Genomic DNA, 23,806 nt, shown 5'->3' on the forward strand with positions numbered 1-23,806 from the left:
GTGTGTGTGTGTGTGTGTGTGTGTGTGTGCACCCCATACCTCTGTGTGGAGCCAGCCTCCTGTATGTGTCAGGCAGGACTGTGGAGGCAGGTGTGCAAAGCAGGCCCAGCTGGGCAAAGGGAGGACGCTTCCTCTGCACTGGCCACTGGATGTGAGTGCAGCCAACGGGGGGACAAGTCAGTCCAGCTGGCTCCTGGTGCCTACCTGACCCTCTGAGGTTGTGTGAGAATGGCCTTGGGGCCAGCCTGGGCTGGGGCTGGGACAAAGGCTGGCCGCAGGCACGAGCCGGTATGAGGACCGGAGGAGGGCCTCCTGTCTGGCACTGAGACGACCTGGATTTGGAGAAGGAACTTTGTCGCCTGGTTGGTGAAGGCAGGGTAAAGATGACAGCGACGTAGCAACGACGGTCAGTAGCACCTACCGTTTATTACCGAGAGCCATCTGCGCACCGGGCACAGGGCTCAGCATGTCACCAGTGAGCCTAGGAGGTGGTGCTGTGACGGCGCCTGTCCTTCAGATAAAGGCCCCGGCTCCACGAAGGGAGGTCACAGAGGAGGCGGGGGCAGAACTGGGGCCCAGCTTGGTGCTCTGTGTCTCCAGGACCTGGCTGGGCCCACGTCCCTTGAAGCTGAGGGGCATGTGCTGACCCTCCGGCCGCTCAGGGCCGCCACTCGGATCCTGACTGGCCAGGTGAGCAGGCCCTTTGTGGGCTGGGCCTGCGCGGCAGGGGCCCTCCCCTCGGCTACCCTGACCTTCAGGGAACACACGCTGGGCCTTATCTGGAACGTGGGCAAGTGGGTGGCCTGCAGCCCCGGCCCACGGCTCTGCCCACTCCAAGGACTCGACTCCCTGCCAGGCCTCTGTTCACTTTCGTGTCCATTGCACCCGTCCCGTCCCCCTCCTGCAGGTAGGCCAGCCGGGAGGGCGGAGACAGCCCAGCAGCAGTGTGGGGCTTGTCCATCAAGGGGCACTTGGGGCCCTGGTCACAGACCTCCTCCAGTGCTGTCCTGGGCACCAGTGGCTCATGTCCGGGCAGCAGGGCAGTCTGGAGTCTCTGGCTGGGTCAGATGCTAAACACAGGCTCCTGGGTGGCCCTGCCCGGGTGCTGGGTCTTGATTGAAGGCTAGTGCCCCGGTCAACCTTGGGTCCTTCAGCCTGGTCATTGGGCCTCAGGGCAAGGTGCTCCCAAGGCCCCATGGCACCAAGGCTCGGGCCAGTCTGGGCCTCCTGTCCGCTGGTGGCCATGGCTGTCCCAGACCCAGGCTGTGCTGGTGGCAGACGTGACGGGCTCTGCTTAGCGGCGGGAACTGTCCAGCAGCACGAAGAGCAGCCCCAGCAGCACAAGCGGAGCGAAGATCAGCAGCAGCCCCAGCAGCTCGAGGGCCAGCAGGCCCAGCAGCGCCAGGCGGCGGGTGCAGGGCCCCCGTTCCCGCAGGGCCCAGAGCCGGGTGCCCAGGCAGGGTGGGCAGGGCAGGAAGGGCAGGCAGCCTCGGCTGCCCGCAGGCCCCGGCAGGAAGCGCAGCTGGTAGCGGTGCTCTAGGGAGGCCCAGGGCCCGGCGCCCCGCTGGGGGGGCATGGGGAGGGCAGCGGGCGCAGGGCGCTGGGGCCCATCGGCCTGTAGCAGCTCCTCCTGCAGCCGGCAGATCGCCCACTCGAGCATGGGGGTTTTCTGGCGACACAGCGGGCAGCACACCCGGCCCAGGTCAGCACTGGGGGCTGCACCCAGCAGCCGGTGCAGGCAGCCCGCACACAGGCCGTGGCCGCAGTTCAGCAGGGCGAGGCGGTGCTCCCCGGGCCCGTAGGGCTCTGTGCAGATGGGGCACTCCTCCTCCTCCTCCTCCTCCTCCTCCTCGGTGGGCCTGGCCCAGGGGCGGGCCATGGCTGCGGCCCCCAGCAGGGGTTCACTGTCTGGAGTCCTGGCACCCTGAGGGCTCCCCAGGGCCCCGCCGTCCGACCCATCCTCTACCAGCACTTGGCGCAGCGGGTCCAGGCGCTCAGGGCTCAGGGAGGCCAAAGGCAGACTGGTGAGCCCAGAGCTGAGGTCAGCAGGGCCATGAGTGCGGGCCCCAGGGCACAGTTCAGGGGCGGTGCCTCCAGGGCAGGGGTCGGGATGGGTGGGCGGGGACCCCAGGGCGGCGACGGGGGAGGCTGGGGCTGTGAAGGTCAGTGTGGCCCTCCGGGGCTGGGGCACGGCCTGGCACTGACCTTGCGGCAACTGCCACCTCCTTCTGGCTTCAGGCCGCACTCAGAGTAAACTTCACTCGGGCCCCAATAGCCGTGCCAGCTCCGGGCGGCTCCTGGGCCCAGCGTGCAGTCCCGTCCCCAAGAGGGTCTGCCAGGCCCAGCCGCAGCGATCCCTGTGTCAGCCAGCTGTATTCTAGGCGGTGACGCTGTGGGCAGGCCAGCCTAACTCCTCCAGCAGGAATTCCACTCCCGGGGCGGGGCGGGGACACCACGCACACGTCCCTCCCCCACCAGCCAGGGCCACGCCCCTCCCCTCCCGCCCCGAGGCCGCGCCCCCTCCCTCTCAGGGCCTGGGCTGCTCTGCCCTGGGCTGGGAGGGGATGGTCGATGCCAGCCTTGCTGGGTGCCTCTCCAGGCCTCCCCCTACTGGGCCATCAGGGCCAGGGCAGAGCTCGTACAAGGTGGGCAAAACAGCTGGCACCCACCACGTGAGAATCGGGCGCCGAGGTGTGGGGCTGAGTAATGGTGCCCTCGCGCCCAGCAGGGCGGGCTATTCCGTCACCAGCAGGGTGGGTGAGCTGTGGGCCCACCCACCGCGTGAGAGGCACAATGGCACAAGGAAGAGCGGGTAAGAAGCGGCCACTCAAAGCTCATCCTTTATTGCTCAGGCTGTGAGGTGTGGGCTGCCTGGGGGTCTCCTCCCGCCGCTCGGGGTCTGTGCAGGAAGGAGAGCTGGCTGTCCTCCCGGCTGGGATTGGACAGGGAGAGAGGTAACAATGGCCTCCAGAGAGCAGCAGTCAGAGTGGCCGCGGCCAACGGCGGGACGACTCCTCAGGCCCACGTCTCAGTCTGGAAACGCAGGGTCCGCTGGAGCCTGGCGAGGTAGGCGGCTGCGGCGGGGCCGGAGAGCCCGCCCTCCTCCTGGAAGATGGACGTCAGGGCGTCCGACACATCAGCTGGCATGTACTTGGCGTTGCTGGAGGGAGAGGCAGGCTAGGGTTCAGCACCGTCAGAGTTCCCAGGGAACTGGTCCCCCGGCACGACCTGCGCCCGGGCTCACCCCGCCAGGTAGAAGTGAGCGCCCCGGAGATCCAGCAGCCCCCACACCAGCGGCCCGAGCTCCCGGAGCCGGTGCTGCACGTACACCTTCTGCTCCTGCAGGGCGGGGGCACGGGGTGAGTCTGCGCCCTGCGGCCTCCCTCCCCGCCCCCCCCCACACCCACCTGCTCCCGGGAGAAGGCCGTGACGAGAGTCAGGCAGCCCCGCGTCTGCAGCTCCTTCCACTCGGCCTCCCAGTAGAAGTCCTGGCCCCGCTGGCGGCAGCCGAAGAACAAGACGTTTTCTGGGGAAGCGTGGGGGCCTTGAGCCAGGACTTGGGCCCTCGAGGTTCAGCCCAGCCGCCACCCCGCCCGAGACTCCGTGCTCACCGGTCTCACCCTGGGCCACTCGCTCCTGGATGGCTGCTCGGAAGGGGGCCACACCAGTGCCCGGCCCCACCATGATCACAGGCGTGTCTGGTGTCTTTGGGAACGTCAGGCCCCCTGACCGCACCCACAGGGGCACCCGCACAGGTCCTATCGCGGGAGGGAGGTGGCGTGAAGAAGCTCGGAGGCCCAGGGCCCTAGCCCAGGACTGGCTGTGGTGCACGCGGGGGAACGGGGCCCTGCGCACAGCCCCCCACCCCAGAGAGCCAGGGTCACCTTGCCCAGGGTCCAGAGACGCCAGCCAGTTGGAGCAGAGGCCCCGGCGGGGCTCCTTGAGGCGTGTCTGGTACCGCACCACTGCCACGAGAATCTGCAGCCTCGAGGGGTGGGCCTGGGGGAGGGGACAGTGGGTACCCTGCCCTGCTTCAGGCTCCAGCCACTTCACCCGGCTGGTCCCAGTGGCCGGTGAGGGTTGGGGGAGGCCCAAAGCCCTCATGCAGGGCCCCGCTGTCCACCCTGGTGGCCCCGGCCCTGGCTGCCCCGAGGCCGGCCCCTCACCAGCAGAGAAGAGGCAATGGAGAAGGCCCGCGGCCGGATCAGGGGGATGAGGTCCAACAGGTAGTCCGGGGGGATGGCGCCAGCCGTGTGTGGGAAGTCGCACAGCACCTGGCGGAGACAGCCTCAGGAGGGCTGCGGCTGGAGCGGCCACACACGCCCGCCCGCCCGCCTGCCCCTGCCCGCACCTCCAGGACCGTCCTGCGGGGCCGGGTGCAGTACTCGCACAGCTCCTCCTGGCCCTGGGCCGAGCTGAACTCCAGCAGCTTCTCCCGCTCGAGCTCATGGCAGGAGAGGCAGGCCAAGAGCTCAAAGAAGGAGCGGCGGGGGACGCTGGCGATGTCCAGGTACTGGGACACGAGGCGCTGAACGGAGCAGGGCTGGGGCAGCCGCGCGGGGCAGGGGACACCTGCGGTGGGGAACAGGAGGCTGTGGGGGGCTGGGGACGCGGAGTGGGGGCAGCCCGGGGGCTGGGGACACAGAAGAGGGCACAGCGCACGGGCGGCAGCAGCGGCTCCCGGGCTCACCCGGCTCCCGGGGCTGCAGCGTGAAGTGCTGGTCAGGGTCCAGGCCCAGCGCCTGGCAGAACTGCTGGACGTGGCTGGCCGTGTTCTCGGGCTGGATCAGCACCACGTCGCCGGCCACGAAGCTGTGGGGGACACCCAGGGCTCTCAGAGGAAGCAAGCAAGCGGCCAGGGAGGGCCGGCGGGGGTCCTTGGTCCCCCCTCCCTGGCCGCCGTCTCTCTTCTCTGCCCCGCTGAGTGCCCGCTTTGGAAGAGGACCTAATGAACCCCAGACCACGGTCCCCCCTGCTGCGGCTGCGCCCTCCACGGCTCCCCAGGACCAACCCTCACCTAAGCCCAGAGCCCGTGAGGTCGAACTCAATCAGCCGAACATCCTGGAAGTGTGAGGGGCCGGTGACCCTCTGATTGGTGACCATGGGTGCCAGGAAGGGCTGTAGCTCTGAAGGGGGTCCCTGAGGCTCTGTCCCGGCCACACTCAGCTCCTCAGAGCATGCGCTGGGGACCTCCTGGAGGAACTTCAGGGTGAACTTGGAGGGCCAACTGTGAAGGGGGAAGACACTGTCGGACCACTGGCCAGCCAGGCCGAGTCTGCTGCGCCTGCAGGCGCAGCCCCAAGGCCCCAAGGCCGCACTTACCGGACACTGGGCGGGGTCAGGCCGAGGTCAAGGGGCAAAGGGTGAGGCCCCAGCACCTTCTCCCACAGGTCGAGCAGCCAGGGGTCAATGGTGGCGTCGGGCCTGCAGAGAGCACGTGCACGCTGGTCTGGGGACCCCGCTCCCGGCTGGGCCTGCGGGAGGGTGCTCCGCCCCCACTCACCCCAGGTCGTGCTGGTCATCGCCCAGGCACACGGGCAGGAGGGCGCTGCCCCCGAGCTGCAGCAGCCGTCGGTGCAGCTTCTTGGCCACAAAGTTGAACCTACGGAGAGACGGAGGCTGGTGCTGACCCGGGCCCCAGGCGGGGGCAGGAGGGAAGCGCCCAGCTGGCTGCGCAGGGTGGAGGGTCCCAAGTCTTCCTGGGGTCACTTCGCTGCTCCCTGAAGGGCAGCTCCTCGCAGGGCCGCTGTCAACGGAAGGGTCTCTCACCCCTCCTGTGGGCGCGCCCACCAGCAGGAACAGATGTCTACGTTACGCACTGAACAAAACCCCCAAGCCCCCGTAGGCAAGGATAACTATGCCACCCATTTTCTGTCCTTCTCACCTGGACGACTGCAGGCCTCATGCTGCGTCCGGCTCTGGAGGTGTCTGTACCCAGCGACCCCTCCCTCAGCTCCTGTGCTGCACAGTTACGGGTTTTAATATTTTGGGAACCTAACGCCATGCATACTCTTGAACACAAAGCCCTCTGTACTTCCCCAAAAAATAAAGCAAAGCGATAGCATTCTCTGCTTAGGACATGGCTACGTTGTGAAAACGTTGAAAGAAAAAAAAGCAGAGGCAGGCAGTCACATGGCCATGTCCAGGGAAGTGCTGGCTTCAGGGCGGCTCCCAGGGGCTGGGGTCTCTCGTGCCCGCCGCCTGTTTGCAGCTCACCATTCTGTCTGCTCTTTGTAAGCCCAAATAGCTCACGAAAGGCTTTTTATAAAGGTGGGGGAAGAGCCAGGTAGGCCTTTATCGCCCTACGTCACACGGTGACAGATGACGCTGGCTCAGACCTTGGACGTCTGGCTCCAAACATCACCTCCTGCCCTGGAAGGTGCCCACCTTGCTGCCCTGCCCACTTCCTGCATGGATCTTGCCTGCCCTCCGAGCCCTGGGGCCTCTGGCCACGGAGGAAGTGCCCGCCAGAGAGTATCTGTGGGACGAGGACGCATGGCCAGGGCCACGTCCCAAAGTGGGAGCCCTGGGGGCTGGGTCACCCAGCCCTCTGCCAGGACACCTTGTGCTTGACCCCAAAGACAGTCCCTGTGGCCAGCAGCCTGCCCGCCCTTACTCACTTGGCGTAAGATGAGTCCCCAAGGCCCAGGACAGCAAAGTCCATCTGACAGAGGGAGGTCGATGGCAGGTTCCTCCGGAAGATGAACCTCCAGAAGTTCTACAGCAGGAGAGACGGAGCCCAAGTCCCTCTCCTTCCCTGATCGCAGGGTCACCCGCTGGGTAGCCCGTGCAGGAGCACATCCCGTTCCACGCCCTGCCCTGGCCTCCCTGCAGGCCGACAGAGGTGCTTTAAACAAAGCTCCCCTTCACCTTTGGCCACTGGTGACCTGAGCCCTGAGACACTGCCCTCTGGGTACAATCCAGGCCTCGCCTCACAGCCCACCTCCCTTCTGCTTTGTACCTGGCCAGACAGATGCCCCCTGGGGTGGAGGGGTCCTGGGCCTGTCGGGGCACAATTCTGCCTACTGGCCCTGGACCGCTCCCTGGACTTCTCAAGACTTTCCTGCACGGGCCACCGCTGGGGACCACGCCTGCTCTGCCTCCTGAGACCCCCTGCTCATTCCTGCTTAGATCTTGTCTCAGGCAGGTTGTGGAGCCCCCCAGGGCGCTTCCTGAGAAAGGGTCCAGGGAAGATGCAATTCCCATGGCTTATGTCTGAAAATGCCTGGCCTCCCCTCACACTGACTGGTAGACAACAGGGCACACTTTAGATGAAATCGTCTTCCCCAAGAGCCCAAAGCTTTGCTCTGAGCTGGTCCAAGCGGGTGATCGCTGCTGAGAAGCCAGCGTCCCTCTGTGCCCTGCTCTGTCCCCCGCCAGACACCTGGGCACTCTGTGCGCCCAAGGGCTGAAACCCACATGAGACGTGTGTCAGTGGGAGCCCTGTCCACACCCCACGGGCCCTTCCTGGGCACATGGTGGGCTCGCGGGCTGGAGACCTGTCCTGTAGTCTTGTTGCTTCCCTTGGTAATTCCCTCACCACTCTTCCCGTTTCCAGGCTGCTGGAATAATCTCGGAATTCTGATATCATCTTTCTTGTTTCCTATCTTGTTATATTCTCTCGGAGAATTTCTCAACGTTATCTTCTGATCTGGTATCATCTTAAGCAGTGTTTCCTCATCCGTAACTCTGCCCAGGTTTTGCGTTTCTGTCCCGAGGGTGCCAAGCTCTCCCTTCTCGCACATGGAGCCCTGGCTGCTCTGCCTCCGCTCCTCTGGGATCTGCCTGTGCCTCTCTTGGTCACTGTCCTTCACGGGGGTCTTTCCTTGAGCGCGTGGTCATTCTTTCTGCTCTATGTGTACTTAAGAATCTGATAGAGGGGGCTTCCCTGGTGGCGCAGTGGTTGAGAATCCGCCTGCCAATGCAGGGGACACGGTTCAAGCCCTGGTCCGGGAAGATCCCACATGCCGCGGAGCATCTGGGCCCGTGCGCCACAACTACTGAGCCTGCGCTCTAGAGCCCGCGAGCCACAACTACTGAGCCCGCGCGCCTAGAGCCTGTGCTCCGCAACAAGAGAAGCCACCGCGATGAGAAGCCCGCGCACCGCAACAAGAGAAAGCCCGCGCGCAGCAACGGAGACCCAATGCGGCCAAAAAATAAACAAACAAATAAATTAAAAAAAAAAAAAAAGCTGATAGAAAACCCCAAGTTCGCGCCTGTCACCAGTGGGGCAAGGCCCTGGCTGCCTGGGAGGGCACACCTGGCCAGCGTCCTCAGAGGACCGTGACAAAGAGGCTGGGGTCTTCCTATTTAGTGCGCAGCCGGTCCCCGGGCCCCTGGTCTGAGCCTCTCAGAGAAGCCTCCAGTCCGTGCTATGTTGGGAGGGCCCCATCCTGACCACTTCCGTAGGGTGTCCATCCCGGCACCCTGCACTCCTTTATCCACCCTCGTCCCAGTGTGACTGTCACCACCTTCATGCTGTTGGATTCCGACGTGAAGTCTGTACCTCTGCCAGCTGACCTGACGGAGGTCTTCATCACCTCCCCCGCCCCACCCTGCGTCTCTGGCATCCACCATCCTCCTGCCTTTGGTCTCCCAGACTTGCCTCTTCTCCCGTGCGTGCTCCTGTGTGGGCTCTCCCACAGCATCCCCACTCCAACCCAGTTCTTCAACCTTCTGCCTCCTTTCCCCCACCAACATTTAAACAGACCTGGGTTTCTCCATCTCACGAGTATCCTCTTTTTAATCCCTTAGCCCCACTCGCAGCAGTAAACTTTTTTGAATTGTTTAGTGTACAGACGTTCTTCAAAGCTTCTCTCCCCGAGATCACCAGCAGTCCCTTTGCTGATAAACCCCAGCAATGCCTCTCAGGCCTTATCCTACTTCATTTCCCTGCAGCTTTGAGTGCCGGAGACCATCCTCTGGAAAGTCAACTCTCTGCCCTTGACCTTGGAGATGGTGTGTGCTCCCTCCTCTTGCTGCTGGGGCCACTTTCCTGCCCCTCACAGGCTTTTCTACACCTTCCACGCCCTCCGTGCTTAGGGCAGCTGCCCTGGGGGAGGGAGGTGCTCCTTTTCTCTCGCCTCCACATTTTGGTCACTGTGACATCCACCTCCACCCAGGATCCTCACCGGAGCTCCAGACCAGCTGCGCGTCTCCACCTGGATGATGTCCAGGCACCTCACCCTCCCTATTCTCTTGCTTCTGTGCCTGGAACCACCAACCATCCTACTACCTGAGCCCAAATTCCTGTCTTGATTCCACCTTTTTTCTCATCTTTGAGATATGATTACACATTCGATCAATTCTACCTTAACACCTCTGGAGTGGGTCCACTTTCCGCTACTCTGCCACCATCCTGGCTCAAGCCACCAGGCTCTTGGCTGCACTGTGTTCCCCCCCACCCATTGTCCCTGCTCTCCTGCAGCCTGTTCCCCCTGCAGACAAGTGCTAGTTTTGCTAGAATACGAACGTGATCACGTCATCCCATGGGTTCCATGGCCCTTTGTTTCAAGTCCATCTGCCTCCCTGTGACTGCTGGGCTTCTTGGTATCCGACCTGGCTGCCTGCCCCCTTCTCCTCTCCAACCCCGACCATCCTGAACTGCTTTCTGCTCATCCCAGAGGCTGGGCTGTTTTTCTCCTCTGCAGAGGCTGCTCCCTCTTTCCTGGTGCCTGGCTAGCCCCCCACTTATCCTTCAGGACTTAGCCTATACTCCTTTCTTCCAGAAAGCTCTCCCTGAACTCCCAGAATGAGCTAGATAGCCCTTATTAATGCTCCCATGACATTTGGCACTTTCCCTGGAAGCATGCACTTCCTGGTATTGTACCTACCCATTCAACTCTTTTGCTTTTGCTATATTTTGAGCTCCGAAAGGGTAGAAATGTGACTACTGGGTTCATAGCTAGATTCCCAGCACTAGATTATGCTTGGAATACAGTGTGTACTCAAAAGATGGTCAAAGAATCAAAGAATGTTCCCTGAAGATCAGTTTTGAAATACACACAAGACCCATACCAGATCTATATATGGTCCTGGAAAAACATGAAAAGCTAAAGTGGTAGCCTGTGAAGAGTTTATTAAGGAGGACAAGCAGAGCCCCCAGCTCCACCTGAAGATCTCCTCCCAAATCCATGGCTGACGTGCAGCAGATATAGTAGGACAACTATTTATTGTGCTTCTCAAGACTTTCCAGGCAATGAAAATGGGGTGAGGGCCGAAGGCAGGGATCTGAGCTCCTACGCACAGTAAGCCACTTCAGGTCAGCCTTACCTTCATGTTGTCCGGGGGCTCTCCTTGGCCTGTAGTTGCACAAACAAATATCACCAGGGGCTCATTTATCAGATTCACCTCAACAAAAAGACACACATGTAAGGCCTCGGGCTGTAATGACCAGCCATCCTCCCAGCAGCCTGGCTCCGTCTCCTTCACTCAGAGAGATGGGGCAAATGTACTTAGGACCCGCGAACGGTTGGCCTGCCTTCTCTCTTTCAGGCTCCACCCTCCTACCTCACCCCCTCCTCCAAGTGCTAAGCTGGCCGCTGTTCCCAAGCTTTCTCGGCCCCTAAATCTGCCGTAACGGAAGGGCCCGCTCTCAGATAAAACGCGGCGCCCTAGGGTCGAGGACTCTGGGGGCCGGCACCCCAAGCCTGCTGGGTCTCCCCGCCGAGGCCCAGGGAGCCCTCACCACGGGGTAGGAGTCCAGGGCCTGCACCCGGCAGCCGAGCTCCCTGCGCCGGGCCTCGCGGCTCAGCCTCTCCGACACATCTTGGGCTGTGCCTGTCTGGCTGCCGAAGAGCACCAGAAGCCGCGTGTTCGGCATCGGGGTGCGCCCCGGGGTCCCCTGCATTCAGAAACTGGACCGGCAGACAGTTCCCGCTGGCCCTGGCGGCCGGGATCGGGTCGGACTTCCGACTTCCGCCGTCGGCCGGAAGTGACGCCCTTGGGCCGCGCCCAGCGGGGCATGGCGTCCGAGCAAGGCGGTCGTCGGCTGGCGGCCAGTGCTGGGTCCCGCGCGGGGGCAGGGGGGATCAGCTGCGTACCAGGGCCGAGGGCCGGCGGGTGGGACCGTCGGGCGGGCCCTGGCCCGCGCTTAACCCGCGCGATGCTTTTCTCGCTCCGGGAGCTGGTGCAGTGGCTGGGCATTGCTACCTTAGAGATCTTCGTGCACCTGTTGGCCCTGCTGGTGTTCTCGCCGGCTGGCGGCCAGTGCTGGGTCCCGCGCGGGGGCCGGGGGATCGGCTGCGTACCGGGGTCGAGGGCCGGGGCAGGCGGGGCCGCTTTCTGCCTCTCGCTGGCCGCGGCGGCGGCGACGGCGGCAGGCGCCAGCGAGGCCCGTGGGGAGTGGCGGCGCAGCCTGGCGGGTGGGACCATCGGCCGGGCCCTGGCCCGCGCTCAACCGGCGCGATGCTTTTCTCGCTCCGGGAGCTGGTGCAGTGGCTGGGCTTCGCTACCTTCGAGATCTTCGTGCACCTGTTAGCCCTGTTGGTGTTCTCCGTGCTGCTGGCCCTGCGTGTGGACGGCCTGGCTCCCGGCCTCTCCTGGTGGAACGTGTTCGTGCCCTTCTTCGCCGCTGACGGGCTCAGCACCTACTTCACCACTATCGTCTCCGTGCGGCTCTTCCAGGATGGAGAGAAGCGGCTGGCCGTGCTCCGCCTTTTCTGGGTCCTCACGGTTCTTAGCCTGAAGTTCGTCTTCGAGATGTTGTTGTGCCAGAAGCTGGTGGAGCGCACTCGGGAGCTCTGGTTCGGCCTGATCGCGTCTCCGGCCTTCATCCTCCTGCAGCTGCTCATGATCCGTGCCTGCCGGGTCAGCTAGGCTCGCAGAAGATAAGCTGGAACGCTGGACCCCACGCTGAGGTCCCGCTTCCGCCGTACCAGAGGGGAAGTCTGGGTCTGAAAGCCAGCTTGTGCCCTCCTGGGTGCCCAGCTTTCTCTATCAGTCACGTCTGAAATTGTTCCCTCAGCAGGGCTAAAAAGAGCAGCCTTGATTCTTAAAATATATTCCCTCTTATTTCATGCTTTGAATAGCTAATCTTGAATAGAGATCCTGAGAAGGATCCTGAGAAGGCCAGACAGTCCTGAACTCCTCTGACAGTTGGAAACTGCATATAAGTAAAATGTCCTGATGGGCACTGAGTATTTTCATGGATCCTGGGAAAGGACCCACTGTGCAAAGGCTGCAAAGCTGGACTCGGGATCTCCCCTGGCTAGCAGTGCTGACCTGAGAGCTTACTGCCCCATCCCCCCAGACAAGACTTCCTTAGATGCTTGAGCTCTAAAAAGTGTAAACCAGCTTGTGTCTCCTCCCCAGTGCAACTGGAGAGGATGGCTCTTTCTTCATTCTAGCCCAGGCAGACAGGAGTATGTTGAATAAGCATGATCGGGACCCTATCTGGATATCTGTTGCCTGAGAAAAGAACTTGCTTTCAACGCGCTGCTTGTCTTCCTATCCCAGCAGATTGCAGTGTCACGACTTTTCCACCACCTCATGGCTGGCGCTGTTAGTGCACCTGAGACCTTTAGGCCGCTCTAAGGGACCAGAGAGAGGAACAGGTGCTCTGACGCGCATAGCCATTGAAACAGACACATGGGAAGTTTGCAGATGGTCTCAGGCCACGCCTGTTGGCCTAAGGGCTTTGGTTTGATGCCAGTCAGGTGCCAAATGAGAACATTTGCTGAGATAAAAATAAAATAAGAGAATGTTTTGCTGAAATGCACAGTGGTTGCCTGACCTTTTGAGGGTGAAATGAGATGAATGCTGAGATGCTCCCTGCTGTGTGGTGTAGCTGGTTACAGAGCTGAGGTTGTAAGGGGGGGGTGGTGCTGGAACTTGGCTAGAGTGCGCTGGGTGGATGGGGGCCAGTTTCCTCGGAGAATCCCTGCTTCCTGCCTAGGGAGCCAGGGTGAAGACAGCCCAGGTGGACCAGTGTTGAGGACCTACCAAGCAGGTTGTGTGACATCAGCGTCTTTGTGGGCCTTGCTGATCTGCAGAGCAGGGGCCAGCAGTCTGTGGCCTGGGGTCTGTTTTTGTGCTGCCTATCAGCTAAGAATAACTTTTCCATTGTCAAAGGGTTGTAAAAACAAAGAAGAATGTGACAGAAAGCGAATGTGGCCTGCAGTGTACAGGGTCTCTCAGTCTTGGCACAGTTGGCCTTTTGGGTCGGACCATTGCTGTGTGTGCAGAGGGAGAAGCCGTTCTGAGCATTGTAGAGTGTTTAGCGGCATCCCTGGCCTCCACTCACTAGATGCCAATAGCACCCCTCACTTGTGACAACCACAAGTGTCTCCAGACATTGCCAAGTCTCCTGAATGACAGAACTCCCTGTTAAGAACCACTGGGCTAAAATATTTACTGTATGGCCTTTTACAGAACATGTCTTTGGACTCTTGTTCTAGTGAAGCAGCTTCATGACTCCTGTCCTGGGATGGATGCTGCATGGCCTGAACCATTGATATGCTTGAGTTGGAGGCTGGTGTAGTTTGTGCCACAGCTACAAAAATGTCTCCTACCCAGGATTGGCATAACTTGTGTCAAAGCCAGATACAAGCTGACCATTGGGAGCGGGTTTCCTTTTCATGTTATTCTTAGTTTGTGTGTTTTGTTGCTCCCCTGTTGTGTTCTGGTCGTTCAGGATTAGGTAATCCTGTCGGCATAGAAGTGATGAGCATAAGAAGATTTAGCTTCCTTCGGAAAGGTGATTTGAGCAGAGTCCTGGAGGAACACTTGACCTCTGCAAGGCTGAAATCCAGTTTCTTTTCTCCAGCTGAATAAACAGGGCTATTAAAGTACTGTTAAGGTAGTGGTAGCTGCAGACTGCCATGGGATCCAGAAGCTGAGAAGGGCCCTGGGTTGAAACCCGCCCCTGGTCTCTGCAGAGCCCCAGGCGCTCTTGGAGCCTGGTCCCTGACAGCTTAGTGGTGTGGGACGCAGTAGTGTCATTTTTTAACATCTGTTGACTGTAGGGCGGGTGATGGAAAGGCAGGTAACATTTGTCCTTGCCTGTGCCCACCAATTTCCCCTTCTCTCCTTGGCTCCCACAGGCCGGAAAGATTGTGGTGGGCACTGTGCAGCCCTCCACGGAGAGTGAACTTCCCCACGGCAAGCAGGCAGAGAAGCTGTGCACTCAGGGTTAGCGTTGGGATGGGGCTGGTTCAGCGGGTGAATGGAATACACGCCCTGGCTTTTGTGGCTCTGCGTTGGAGAGTTGTGGGCCTGCTTGTGTGCGAGGAGAGAGTCCCCTGCCTCTGTGCCTGCTTACAGCTTCCGCACTCCAGTCCGTGTTTGCTGGGTCCTGGATGACAAAGTGCGGGTAGAGAGTTTCCACCACCCGTCTGAGCCACAGAGTGGATTCTGGGGGCCGGCAAAAGCTAGGGATTCCTCAGAAACCGGTTCCTCAGCACGGGTTGGGGCTCCAACATTGGCATTTCCGTTAAGGCCCGTAGAGGACCGAGGACCGCAGGTGGGCAGTCCCTGGACCCGGAGGGTCCTGGACCGGGAGGCAAGAGGCTGGCGTGCAGCCGGCACACCGCCTACGGGAGCGGGACAGCCTTCCGGTCCCGGGTTGGCCCTTCCTCCACCGCGCTTTCCGCGGGGGGTAACAGGCGGGCAGAGTGCTGGCACGATGAGGAAGGACCAAACCCGGCCAAGGTCACACTTGACCTGGGGCCCCAGGGGTCCGACCCGCCCACCGGCCAGGATCCACTCCTTCCCGGCTCCGCCCCGCGGGCGCGGCAGGCCGAGGGAGCAGAGGCGGAAGTGGGGGCCTCCACGGAGCGGCGTGAGGCGTCGGGGGCGTGTCCAAGGGGGCCTCCCCAATGGGGACAGGCTCCCGCGATGGGCGCTGCTCCACTGAGGCCCGCGGGAAGGCGGGGTCGGGGAGAGCGCTCTCCAATCAGCACGGCTGGCCATCCTCCCTCCCATAGGTGAGGCCGCCGGGCACGGGGCGGGCCTGAACAGGCCTCCCCCAATGGGAGGCGGTCAGGGGGGCGTGGCCGCGGCGCGAAGGCCGGCGGCGGGCGGCGGCCGCAGTTCCCGGCGCGCGCTGGCTCCGGCGGCCGCTCCGCAGCATGGCAGGCCTGGGGCGGCCGGGCCCGGGGCCCCGCGCCACGATGCCCGCCTGGAAGCGAGAGATCCTGGAGCGCAAGCGGGCCAAGCTGGCAGCCTTGGGCGGGGGCGCGGCGCCGGGCGCTGGGGCGGGCGCGGAGGAGCCCGCGGGGCCGGCTGCCGAGCCGCTGGTGCTGGCCGAGAGCCTGGGCCCGCTGCGCGAGAACCCGTTCATGCGGCTCGAGTCGGAGCGGCGGCACGGGGCGCGGCGCGGCGGGGGCGCCGGCGCGGCGGCGCCGGGAGCGCGGCCCGCGCAACAGCTGCTGGAGCTGTACCGCTGCGTGCCCGGCGTGCGCACCATCCGCGCCGACAACATCCTCATTATCGAGTCGGCGCCCGGCTTCCCTCCCGCTCCCGGCCCCGGCCCCGGCCCGGCCGCCCGCATCCGCGCCGCCGAGGTGCTCGTGTACGAGGCGCCGCCGTCTCCCGGCCGCGTTAGCCGCCTGCTCCAGAAGTTCGACCCGCCGGCCGCGCCGCGCCGCCGCGGGAGCCCGGAGCGCGGCCGCCCCGTGCCGCCGCCCTCCCCGGGTCCGGCCCTGGTCCCGCGCGTGGGCGAGCGCGCCGCCTGCTTCCAGCTCGAGCCCGAGCGCTGCGGCGCAGGCCCCGGCCCCGGCCTCGGGCCCCGGCGGAGCGACTTCCTGCACAAGACCGGCAGCAACTCCTTCACTGTCCATCCACGGGGCCTGCGCCGCAGCGCGGGCACTCGCCCACTCCCCAACGGGCCCGCGGCCCCCGAGCGCCGGGCCGGCGCTGCCAACGGCCTCATGGGCTCCGCGCCTGGGCCGGGCGAGTGGAAGCCAAAGGTGGAGTCGGGGGAGGCCCCCGCCCACCCTCCCCCCAGCCCCGGAACCCCCAGTGCCACTGCAGCCGCGCCCCCGGCATCGCCCACGCTCAGCCCTGCCAGTGCCACTCCCAGCCAGCGCCAGTGGGGCTCCGCGGCCACCAGCGCCAACGACTCCTTCGAGATACTGCCGGCTTCCAAGCCAGACATGGACACGATCCCTGCCGGGGACCTCCAGGCCCGGGCTCTGGCCAGCCTTCGCATGAACTCTCGAAACTCTTTCGTGTTCATCCCCAAGCGCAAGACCTCCGTGGCCCCTCCTGCGGAAGGGAGGCAGTCCGTGGGGCCTCCAGAGGGAGAAGTTGGCTGGGCCTCCCAGCACCAGGAGCGTGAAGCCCAGCAGGTGCCTGGAGCAGATGGTGTGTTTGCCGGTGGGAGGAGCCCCTCGGGGGTCGAGGAGGGAGGCTGCCCCATGCCAGGCACTGCCCTCGTGGACTGGACCGTTAGGTGGCAGAGGCTGTCCTCACCACCCCTGTCCCCACTGGTCGCCACTGAAGCTGAGTCTGCCCAGGGCTTTGGGATTCCTGGCTTGACCAAGAATGGCAGGGAGCCTGGGAGGCCAGGGCTGCCCGTCACCTTCATTGATGAGGTGGACTCGGAGGACGAGGTTCCCCAAGAAGCCAAACTGCCCTGCCCCAGGGCTGGTGCGCCTCCCCAGTACCACCCGCATCCCACCGGGCCTGGGCACCTGTCAGAGCTTCAGCACCGAGGTGGCAACACCTTCACGGTGGTGCCCAAGAGGAAGCCAGGGGCCCTGCAGGCCAACGGGGAGGCCAGGCCCAGGGAGGCTGAGGAAGAGGGGCCGGGCAGCCTTTCGGAGCCCCCTGCTGCCTTGGGGACCTCAGTGAAGAAGCGCTACCCCACTGTGCATGAGATTGAGGTGATTGGCGGCTACCTGGCTCTGCAGAAGTCCTGTCTCACCAAGGCCGGCTCTTCAAGAAAGAAGGTCAGTGGTGGCAAGTCACGGAGCTGTGGGTATAGCATGTGCCTTGTTCCCAGGACACCTGGCCTGGGTGTGGGATGGCTTCTACGTGGACCAGAGGAGAGCTGGAGCTGGGTGGCTGTGTAAGCTCCAGGAGAGGTCAAGCTGGGGGGGAATCCCTGGCCTGGGTTCCAGCGGAACTCTAATGACCCTGGCGCTGCGGGGACGGCTTGCTTGCTCTGTACCTTGAAAAGCTGGTGGGGAGGGTCAGTTCAGCCAGGGCCTCGTCTGCTTGTTGGTTCTTGTGGCTCTATCTGGAATTGGCTGGGCAGGACTGGCCCTTTGTAGGTCCCGCTCTTGGCTCCACCCCAGCCTGGCTTTGAAGGGTGGCCTGGCATATTCTTCTGGAGTCCTGGCCTATGCACGTAGCAGGTGCCAGGATGGAAGTGGAAAGGGGCAGGAGACTTTTGATTTGGGTGGGGTCGGATACATTTTGTCAGCTCTGCAGAAGGCATTCTGGCCTGGAGCTTAACAGGACTTGGCTTCGCGTGAGTGTTTATTGAGCTCCTAGTGTGTGGCAGGCCTGGGGTGTGATGCTGGGGAGCGATGAAGACGCTCCCCTCACTGGGGAGGAGAGACTGAGGATGGAGAGAGACCCAGGTGCAGGGCCAGGAGCCTCTTGGAGCCTCACTCTCCTGGCAGCGCTGCTTGGTGGCCTGGAACCCTCTGGGCACGAGGAGACGTTCCTCAGATTCTTCCTGGTCATTCTAGCACCTAGCACCCGTGTCTGGCCCTGGGGCAAATTCCAATGCCATCCCCACATGACTCCGGGCGCGCTGGGCGGACGCACCCTTTCCCGGAACCGCGATGGTGTCTGGCAGGCTTCTCCTTTGCCTGCTGGTGTCTTGGCTCATCCCTGAGGCCACCTCTGCCCCAGCCTCAGTTTCCTTGGGGCCATGGGAGACGGTGATGTGCCTTGCGTCACCGGAGCCGCCTTACCCACAGTACCGCTGGCACTGTCTAATTAGATGCGGCATCTCTTCTCTCTTTGCTTCCTTTGATTTCCTGCCTCGGGGTTGGCCTTGGCACTGTCCTTCCTCCCTGCGTCGTCCTCTCCTTCTCGAGCGGCTCCATCTGCCGGGCCAGGCATACACACCCGTCGCCTGCAGCGCTTCTGGTGCGCCCCCAACCCCCGCCTGTCCTGCTCGTCTGACCTTGCCTCACCCTCTACTCAGTGCTGCGGTCATCCAGTAGCCATGGTCACCAGCCCAACCCCCATGCTTGCCCTCTCCACCTTGTCTGCTCCTTCTCCTGCTTCCTGACCCTTGACCCCAGCTGCTCTGGGAGGCATCCTTTCCCACGCTAGCCTGGGGCGGTGGAGGTGACAGAAGCCCCCTGCTTTGTAGACAGAGGATACTGAGGCCGGTGGAGGTCACGGAGCTCGTGGGGCGGGAGCCAAGTGCGGCATGCTGTTGGAGCCCCTGTCCTAACCCGGCTGCCCTTATTCTGGGAGCCTGGCTGCAGCCCGAGCCTAGTCACTCTGTCCCCAGCTGGGGGCGGAGCCGTGGGGGTCTCTTGGGGCTTGGTTGGAGTGAGAAGGGGTGGGGGCCTGAGGGCCTCTCGAGGCAGGAACAAGTGGTGGGAGGGAAGCAGGCCCTGGCCCAGCCTGGCTCTCGGGTCAGCCTGGCCCCCATCTCCGTGCCAGGCTGAGGGGTTGGGGGTCCAGATGGATGGTTCCTGGCATAGCCGAGTGGCCTGGCTGGGGCCGTGCCAGAGCAGCACGACCTGCTGGGGGTGATCTTCTGCCTGGGCATGCACTAGCTGCCCCGTCGAGGAAGAGCCAGAACGCCGGTCGGGTGAGACAGAGGCATGGGGGGCTGCCCGGCCCTTCAGAATGACCTTGGGCTACCCCTGGCTTTATCCACCCGTCGTCCCACTTGGCTGCTGCTCCTGGGCCTTGTCCTCGCCCAGCCCACTCCAGCCAGCCTGTGGTTTCTATCGTTGTCCGGCTGCCCCCGCCCTGCGTTCCAGGGATGTGGTGGCCTGGAGGCCTGCAGGACCTTGGGGACCTCCCAGGGCAGGGGTCCTGGTGCCTTTTCCAGGGGGCAAGTGAAGTGCAGCTCTTGACGGCGTGGAGCCTGCCCCCGGGTTGTCACCTCTCCGGTGCAGGGTGCTGTGCTCTCACCTGGCCTTGGAGGGCGGCAGCCCTGGCCCGGGTAGTGGGCGCCCAGCCGGCCGGCACGCGTCCCCACTTAGTTACCTCTTGGCGGAATCACAGATGCTCTCTCTCTCTGTCCCTTGCTGGCCCAGCCGACCGCTGCAGGCCGTCGCGGGCACACCCCCTCTCGCCCCCGCCCCTGCCCCCAGGCTGTCCCAGTGGGTGGGGCCGGCCTGCAGCTCTGCACACCTGCCTCCCGGGGGGTCGGCGCTGTGGGCCTCTCCCCTTTGTGAGGTGCCAGCTGGCTGGGCTCCTGCCTGTCTGGCAGCTCCTTCCCCTCCCCTTTGCCCTCCTCACTTTCTAACCCGCTGATCCCCTGCCCAGCCCGAGCGTGCCACGTCCCCACGCCCCCACCCTCGCCTGCCGCGTAGCAGCCACCCTCACCCCGACCCGAGCGGTCCTCAGATCCGAGGCGCCGCTGCCCTGGGGGCCTGCTCCTCCACCCGCTCTTCCGCTGGCGGGCGCGGCCTCTCCTTTCATCCGCTCTCCCTGCAGGTGGTCTTTTTGGACCCCGGGGACCACTGGAATAGGCCTGAACCCTCCTCCACTCAGCTTCCCCACTGGTGGGGGCGGGGGGAGGCTGCCCTTGACTCAGGGCGTCCCTGTGTGGCCCCCGGAGTTCGGGCTGAGTGGGGGATGGCGCGTGCTGGGGACCGTGGTGTGGGGCGGGTGCTAACCCCAGGCCGGGGCGGCCCCAGCCCAGCCCCCAGCCCAGACTGCAGGGTGGACACCCTTCAGTAACCCGAGCTGGGCGTGCCGGGCAGGGTGGGGTGAGGGGACAAAGGGCAGGAAGTGGGCCGAGCCAGGACCCACCTGCTGGCTGCACAGTGCAGCGGGCAAAGTCCCTGAGCCCGGTGATCAGGTGTGTGCAAGTGCCAGCCCCTGGCTGTGCCCCCCGCCGGTTCCGTCTGCCCGGGGTCTGGAGGCTGCCCCCCGCCGCCCGGGCAGTATGAGTCACGTGGTGTCCTGTGACCCGCAGACCCGCACTCACGAGGAGCCTGGAGACTGAAGGCGAGGCGGGACGTGACCGGAGCCCCGGGCCCCAGCTGGGCGCCGCCAGGCCTGTGAGCCCCGCCCCTGCCTGGCCAGGCCGTGCCAGGCTCGGCTCGGGGCCTGCTTGCACCCAGCCCCCTCGGTCTCCCCGCTCAGAATTGGTCATGCGGACTAACGAGGGCGTGCTGATCCGCTGGGCCCTGGCACCTGGCCCTTCCCTGTCTCCAGTGGTGGGGGATGGGCCCAGAGGGCTCAGGGTCATCGGGGACAATGCTGCGTACCCAGGAGCACCGTTCGCTGCGGGGCCCACGATTGGGCCCCTGTGCTGGCAGCCCCATTCTGCCTTGGGCTCCTCCTGGGGTCTCTGGCCCCAGGTCTCAGGGAGCCAGTCTCAGGGGGCCCAGGTGACTCCATCCCCATAGGGGCCACAGGATCACCCCACACAGCTGCCCAGGTGGGATGCCCTGAGTCCAGGGCAGCCCCCAGTCCAGGGCAGGCCCCCTGCCAGTGGGGAAGCTGAGTGGAGGAGGGTCCAGGCCTGCTCCAGTGGTCCCTGGGCAGTGGGCAGGCACCTGTGGGCTCTGGTGGTTACCCCGTGCCAGGCCTCTGCTCTGTCTGGCCTCCGGGGGCGGGGGGCGGGGGCAGCTGGAGGTCCGGGTGGGGCCCACGCGGGGACAGTCTCGAACATCTCCATCCTGGTTTGATCCATCTTTGGGGGTCGTCTGCCCATCTGCTTGCGTCCCTGAGTGCTTGTCTGGGCGGACAGCCAGGGCGAGGGCAGCAGCGACAGGGCTCGGGACCTGCCCAGCAAGTGCCTGTGTGGGCCGTGCCGGGACGGGCAAGTCCAGGAGCTCGGGGGGCGGGCGGGGATGCCACGGCTGTGCGTGCGGGGCTGTGTGTGCCCGTGGGGCGTTGGGAGGAGTGCGTGGCGCTCCTCTCTGGACGCTGGCTCGGCAGGGCAGTGCCTCCCACTCCTGGCCGGCCCTGCACACGTTACCAAGGCCGGGGTCCCTCCGCTGCCCAGGGCTGCAAGCCCGGCCCTTCTGCGAGGCCCCTCCCCGTCCTGCTGCCCCCAGGCCCCAAGGTTCTCTGCCTGGGGGCCCGACTCCCGCCTCTGGCTCTTTCCACGGGAAGAGGAGGAACTTGAGCTGGCTGCGGTGTCCTGTGCCCTGGAGTTTAATATTTCGAGCTCCAGCAGGGCTGCTCCCATCTGCTGCAGGCGGGCAGCTCTCGTATTCATTACCGCCCGGCCAGGCCCGGCCGAGCCCTGCTGAGCAGGCCTTGGGGGACGCGCGGCTCTTGTGGGGAGCCTAGTCCCGGGTCTCGGAGGGGGAGGATCCTGACCCCCAGTGCTCAAGTCCTACCAGTGCCTGTCCCCATAGCCTCTCAGAACCGGCAGCCTAGTCTGGGTCCTGAGACCTTTGGGAGAGGAGAAGATTTGCCGCGCATGAAATTCTGGAGCCTGCAGAGTGGGCAGGGTGGACGTGGGCCATGTGGGCAGTCCGAGTGGGAGGAAAGGGTCACTGACCCCCACTCGGTGCAGCCTCGGACTACCTCTGACTCAGTCTGCAAAGTGGGTGATAGCACCTGGTGCCACTTTCCCGGGGCTGGCACGTGGCAGCCGCCCGGCTTCCATGCGGGACCTCAGGGGCCTGGCTTTGGGTGTGCTGGGCCCTTTCCCAACAGTGGTGGTCCGTGCCGAGCTGGGCGGGCAGGATCACCCGGGTGCCTGGCGAGCTGGGGCGTGAACTCAGCCCTGGAGAGAGGCACCAGCCAACAGGAGGGGCTGCTGGAAGCGTAGATGTGGGCTCCCCAAGTGCAGCCTCACCTGGACCTTGCTCCTGCCGGGGAGCCTCTGGCTGAGAGATGTGGCTGGTGCCCTGCTCCCCTGAGAAGGCAGACCTGCAACCCTGGGAACTGCCTTAGAGGCTTCTGGAGACCCTGAGGCTTTGGGCTCCTGGTGCTGGCTGGGGTCTGGCCCTTGGGAGGGGAGGGGGGGGGGTCACTTGGGATGCGGTAATCCTGGGGTGGGGTGGGGAGGGGAGGGGATGGGTGAGGCCTGGGCTGCAGGTGTTTGGACACTCTGAGCCTGCAGGGTCCAGGTGGAGGGGACTTCTCTGATGAGGGGCAGCCCCCCACTTCTCAGAACCTTTGAAGGGCCAGCGGAGTGTTGGGCTCTGGTCTGACACCCGCATTGTACCCGCTCAGTCCAGCTGGAGGAGCCCTGTGGCTGTGGGAACAGCACTCTCACTGACGTGCCTCCTGCCCTAGATGAAGATCTCCTTCAACGACAAGAGTCTGCAGACTACGTTTGAGTACCCCCCCGAGAGCTCCTTGCAGGAGGAAGAGGCAGAGGCCGAGAGGGGGAGAGAGGAAGAGGCGAAGAACGAGGAGGAGGAGGAGGAGGAGGAGGAGGAGGAGGAGGGGGAGGAGGAGGAGGAGGGGTCCGGCTCAGACACGGCGGCGGAGAAGCCCTTCGTGCTCTTCCTGCCCCGAGCCACGTTCGTGAACAGCGTGGGCCCCGAGAGCCCTCGGCTGCCGGACGGCAGCTCCGGTGAGTGCCCGCCTGTGGGGATGGGCAGCCCAGGGGGTGGCCCGGGCCACATGACCATGCAGCTGCACGTCCACCCGTGTGCCTGTCGGCCCGCAGGCCTGTCCAGCTACACTCCGAAGCACTCCGTGGCCTTCAGCAAGTGGCAGGAGCGGGCGCTGGAGCATGCTCCGAGCACGGAGGAGCCCCCGTCCAAGGAGGTCATGGTGAGCGGGGTGGGGCAGGCGGGCGGACGCCCAGGGGAGTGGGGTGCGGCGGGGTGGGGGGTGGGGCTCTAACTCCCGGACAAGCCCCATCGACCGCCTCTGTGCCCCTCCATCAGCTCACCCCTGCCGGTCAGAATGACCTCGCAGACTTCCGAAGCGAGCCAGCCCTCTACTTCTGAGCCCCGCCCTACCAGGACGACGAAGGCTGAGCCCCAGGTGCCCGGGAGCTGCACCCCTTCTGCCCCACCAGGCCTGCCCTCCCACATCCCACTCTCCCTCCCTGGGGCCTCCCAAGTAGGCTGGTACTCGAGGCCTGAGCCTGGGGCACCCGGGATTCACTCCGACCCCGGCTCGGGGGCACTGCCTGTGGGGGAGGGGTGGTGTCCCGCTGTATGCCATGCCCAGCAGCTGTCGGGTGCGTCTGGGGTGGGGGCTGACGGGACCCTGACACCACCCCCCAGCCCACACTCCCCACGTCAGCCACTCCGTTTCTGATGAACGGCAGGTCTTTTCCCGGCTCTGATGATGGACTCAATAAACAGCCCTGAACGAGGCCGCCTCTACCTTCCTTCCGTGGTCCTCGGCTGGAAAAAGGGGGAGCGGGGCTGGGGTCTGCAGGGCTACGCTGAGGCACTGGCAGTGGGGAGGCGGCCACCCACCCAGGGTGCGATGCAGGCCCAGCTTGGGTTTCTGTGCCCGGGGGAGGCCGTCCCGGGTGGCACCCCAGGCTCTTTCCCCACCCCTGTGGCCCTAGTTGCCCTGCTCCTCCTCCCAGCCACCCCCTTGGTGGGGAGAGGGACTTGCCCGTGCCCACCCTGTGAGCACCCCCCGTCTCACAAGGGGGCTCTCCTTGCCTCCCAGAAGCGGCTCAGCGGGAGTTATGGGGGGAGGTGGGACGCCAGGTAAGCTCTCTGCGATCTGGAACTCTCTGTGGGCCCGGGGGGTTGCTGCAGCTGTCGGGGCCGAAGTG

General features: G+C 64.3%; 4 protein-coding genes across 6 annotated transcripts; 2 read left to right on the forward strand and 2 right to left on the reverse strand.

The window, feature by feature from the left end:
- Positions 1 to 418: 418 nt before the first annotated feature.
- LOC114487493 (ring finger protein-like) lies at positions 419 to 2,579 on the reverse strand. Its single transcript, XM_028497748.2, has one exon. The coding sequence runs from the start codon at positions 1,877 to 1,879 to the stop codon at positions 1,295 to 1,297; it is 585 nt and encodes a 194-aa protein (XP_028353549.1). The 5' UTR covers positions 1,880 to 2,579; the 3' UTR covers positions 419 to 1,294.
- A 247-nt stretch (positions 2,580 to 2,826) lies between these two features.
- On the reverse strand, positions 2,827 to 10,917 carry NDOR1 (NADPH dependent diflavin oxidoreductase 1). 2 transcript variants are annotated; one of them, XM_007103647.3, is made up of 14 exons: positions 10,688 to 10,917; positions 10,273 to 10,350; positions 6,621 to 6,718; positions 5,504 to 5,602; positions 5,323 to 5,424; positions 5,018 to 5,227; positions 4,691 to 4,812; positions 4,352 to 4,572; positions 4,167 to 4,274; positions 3,885 to 3,999; positions 3,612 to 3,758; positions 3,408 to 3,526; positions 3,245 to 3,339; positions 2,827 to 3,160 (listed from the first exon to the last, which is right to left on the reverse strand). In XM_007103647.3, exons 1-14 carry the CDS (start codon positions 10,847 to 10,849, stop codon positions 3,016 to 3,018), a joined length of 1,821 nt encoding a protein of 606 aa, XP_007103709.1. In that variant the 5' UTR covers positions 10,850 to 10,917; the 3' UTR covers positions 2,827 to 3,015. The 2 variants fall into 2 exon arrangements, with proteins under 2 accessions (XP_007103709.1, XP_007103711.2); XM_007103649.4 differs by lacking the exon at positions 3,245 to 3,339 and having other exon boundaries at positions 3,008 to 3,160; positions 10,688 to 10,842.
- Positions 10,918 to 11,201: 284 nt separating this feature from the next.
- Positions 11,202 to 12,017, forward strand: TMEM203 (transmembrane protein 203). Its single transcript, XM_024126528.3, has one exon. The coding sequence runs from the start codon at positions 11,407 to 11,409 to the stop codon at positions 11,815 to 11,817; it is 411 nt and encodes a 136-aa protein (XP_023982296.1). The 5' UTR covers positions 11,202 to 11,406; the 3' UTR covers positions 11,818 to 12,017.
- A 3,018-nt stretch (positions 12,018 to 15,035) lies between these two features.
- Positions 15,036 to 23,389, forward strand: TPRN (taperin). 2 transcript variants are annotated; one of them, XM_007103650.4, is made up of 4 exons: positions 15,036 to 16,892; positions 22,351 to 22,633; positions 22,730 to 22,836; positions 22,953 to 23,389. In XM_007103650.4, the coding sequence occupies exons 1-4, from the start codon at positions 15,069 to 15,071 to the stop codon at positions 23,013 to 23,015; spliced, it is 2,277 nt and encodes a 758-aa protein (XP_007103712.2). In that variant the 5' UTR covers positions 15,036 to 15,068; the 3' UTR covers positions 23,016 to 23,389. The 2 variants fall into 2 exon arrangements, with proteins under 2 accessions (XP_007103712.2, XP_054945613.1); XM_055089638.1 differs by lacking the exons at positions 22,730 to 22,836; positions 22,953 to 23,389 and having other exon boundaries at positions 22,288 to 22,419.
- Positions 23,390 to 23,806: the final 417 nt, after the last annotated feature.

The sequence above is a fragment of the Physeter macrocephalus genome, chromosome 13 (genome assembly GCF_002837175.3).
Source record: "Physeter macrocephalus isolate SW-GA chromosome 13, ASM283717v5, whole genome shotgun sequence".
In the NCBI taxonomy this organism is placed as follows: Eukaryota; Metazoa; Chordata; class Mammalia; order Artiodactyla; family Physeteridae; genus Physeter; species Physeter macrocephalus.

Bases quoted from the DNA above. Each gene is read 5' to 3' on its own strand.
- TMEM203 (XM_024126528.3), top strand. From the start codon at position 11,407: ATGCTTTTCTCGCTCCGGGAGCTGGTGCAGTGGCTGGGCTTCGCTACC.
- NDOR1 (XM_007103647.3), bottom strand. From the start codon at position 10,849: ATGCAGGGGACCCCGGGGCGCACCCCGATGCCGAACACGCGGCTTCTG. The intron at 4,000-4,166 runs GTGAGGGGCCGG...CCCCTCCCCCAG, and splicing joins CCATTGCCTCTTCTCTGCTG to GCCCACCCCTCGAGGCTGCA. The intron at 3,759-3,884 runs GTGACCCTGGCT...CTCCCGCGATAG, and splicing joins GTCTCTGGACCCTGGGCAAG to GACCTGTGCGGGTGCCCCTG.
- LOC114487493 (XM_028497748.2), bottom strand. From the start codon at position 1,879: ATGGCCCGCCCCTGGGCCAGGCCCACCGAGGAGGAGGAGGAGGAGGAG.
- TPRN (XM_007103650.4), top strand. From the start codon at position 15,069: ATGGCAGGCCTGGGGCGGCCGGGCCCGGGGCCCCGCGCCACGATGCCC. The intron at 16,893-22,350 runs GTCAGTGGTGGC...CTCCTGCCCTAG, and splicing joins CCGGCTCTTCAAGAAAGAAG to ATGAAGATCTCCTTCAACGA. The intron at 22,837-22,952 runs GTGAGCGGGGTG...CCCCTCCATCAG, and splicing joins CCCCGTCCAAGGAGGTCATG to CTCACCCCTGCCGGTCAGAA.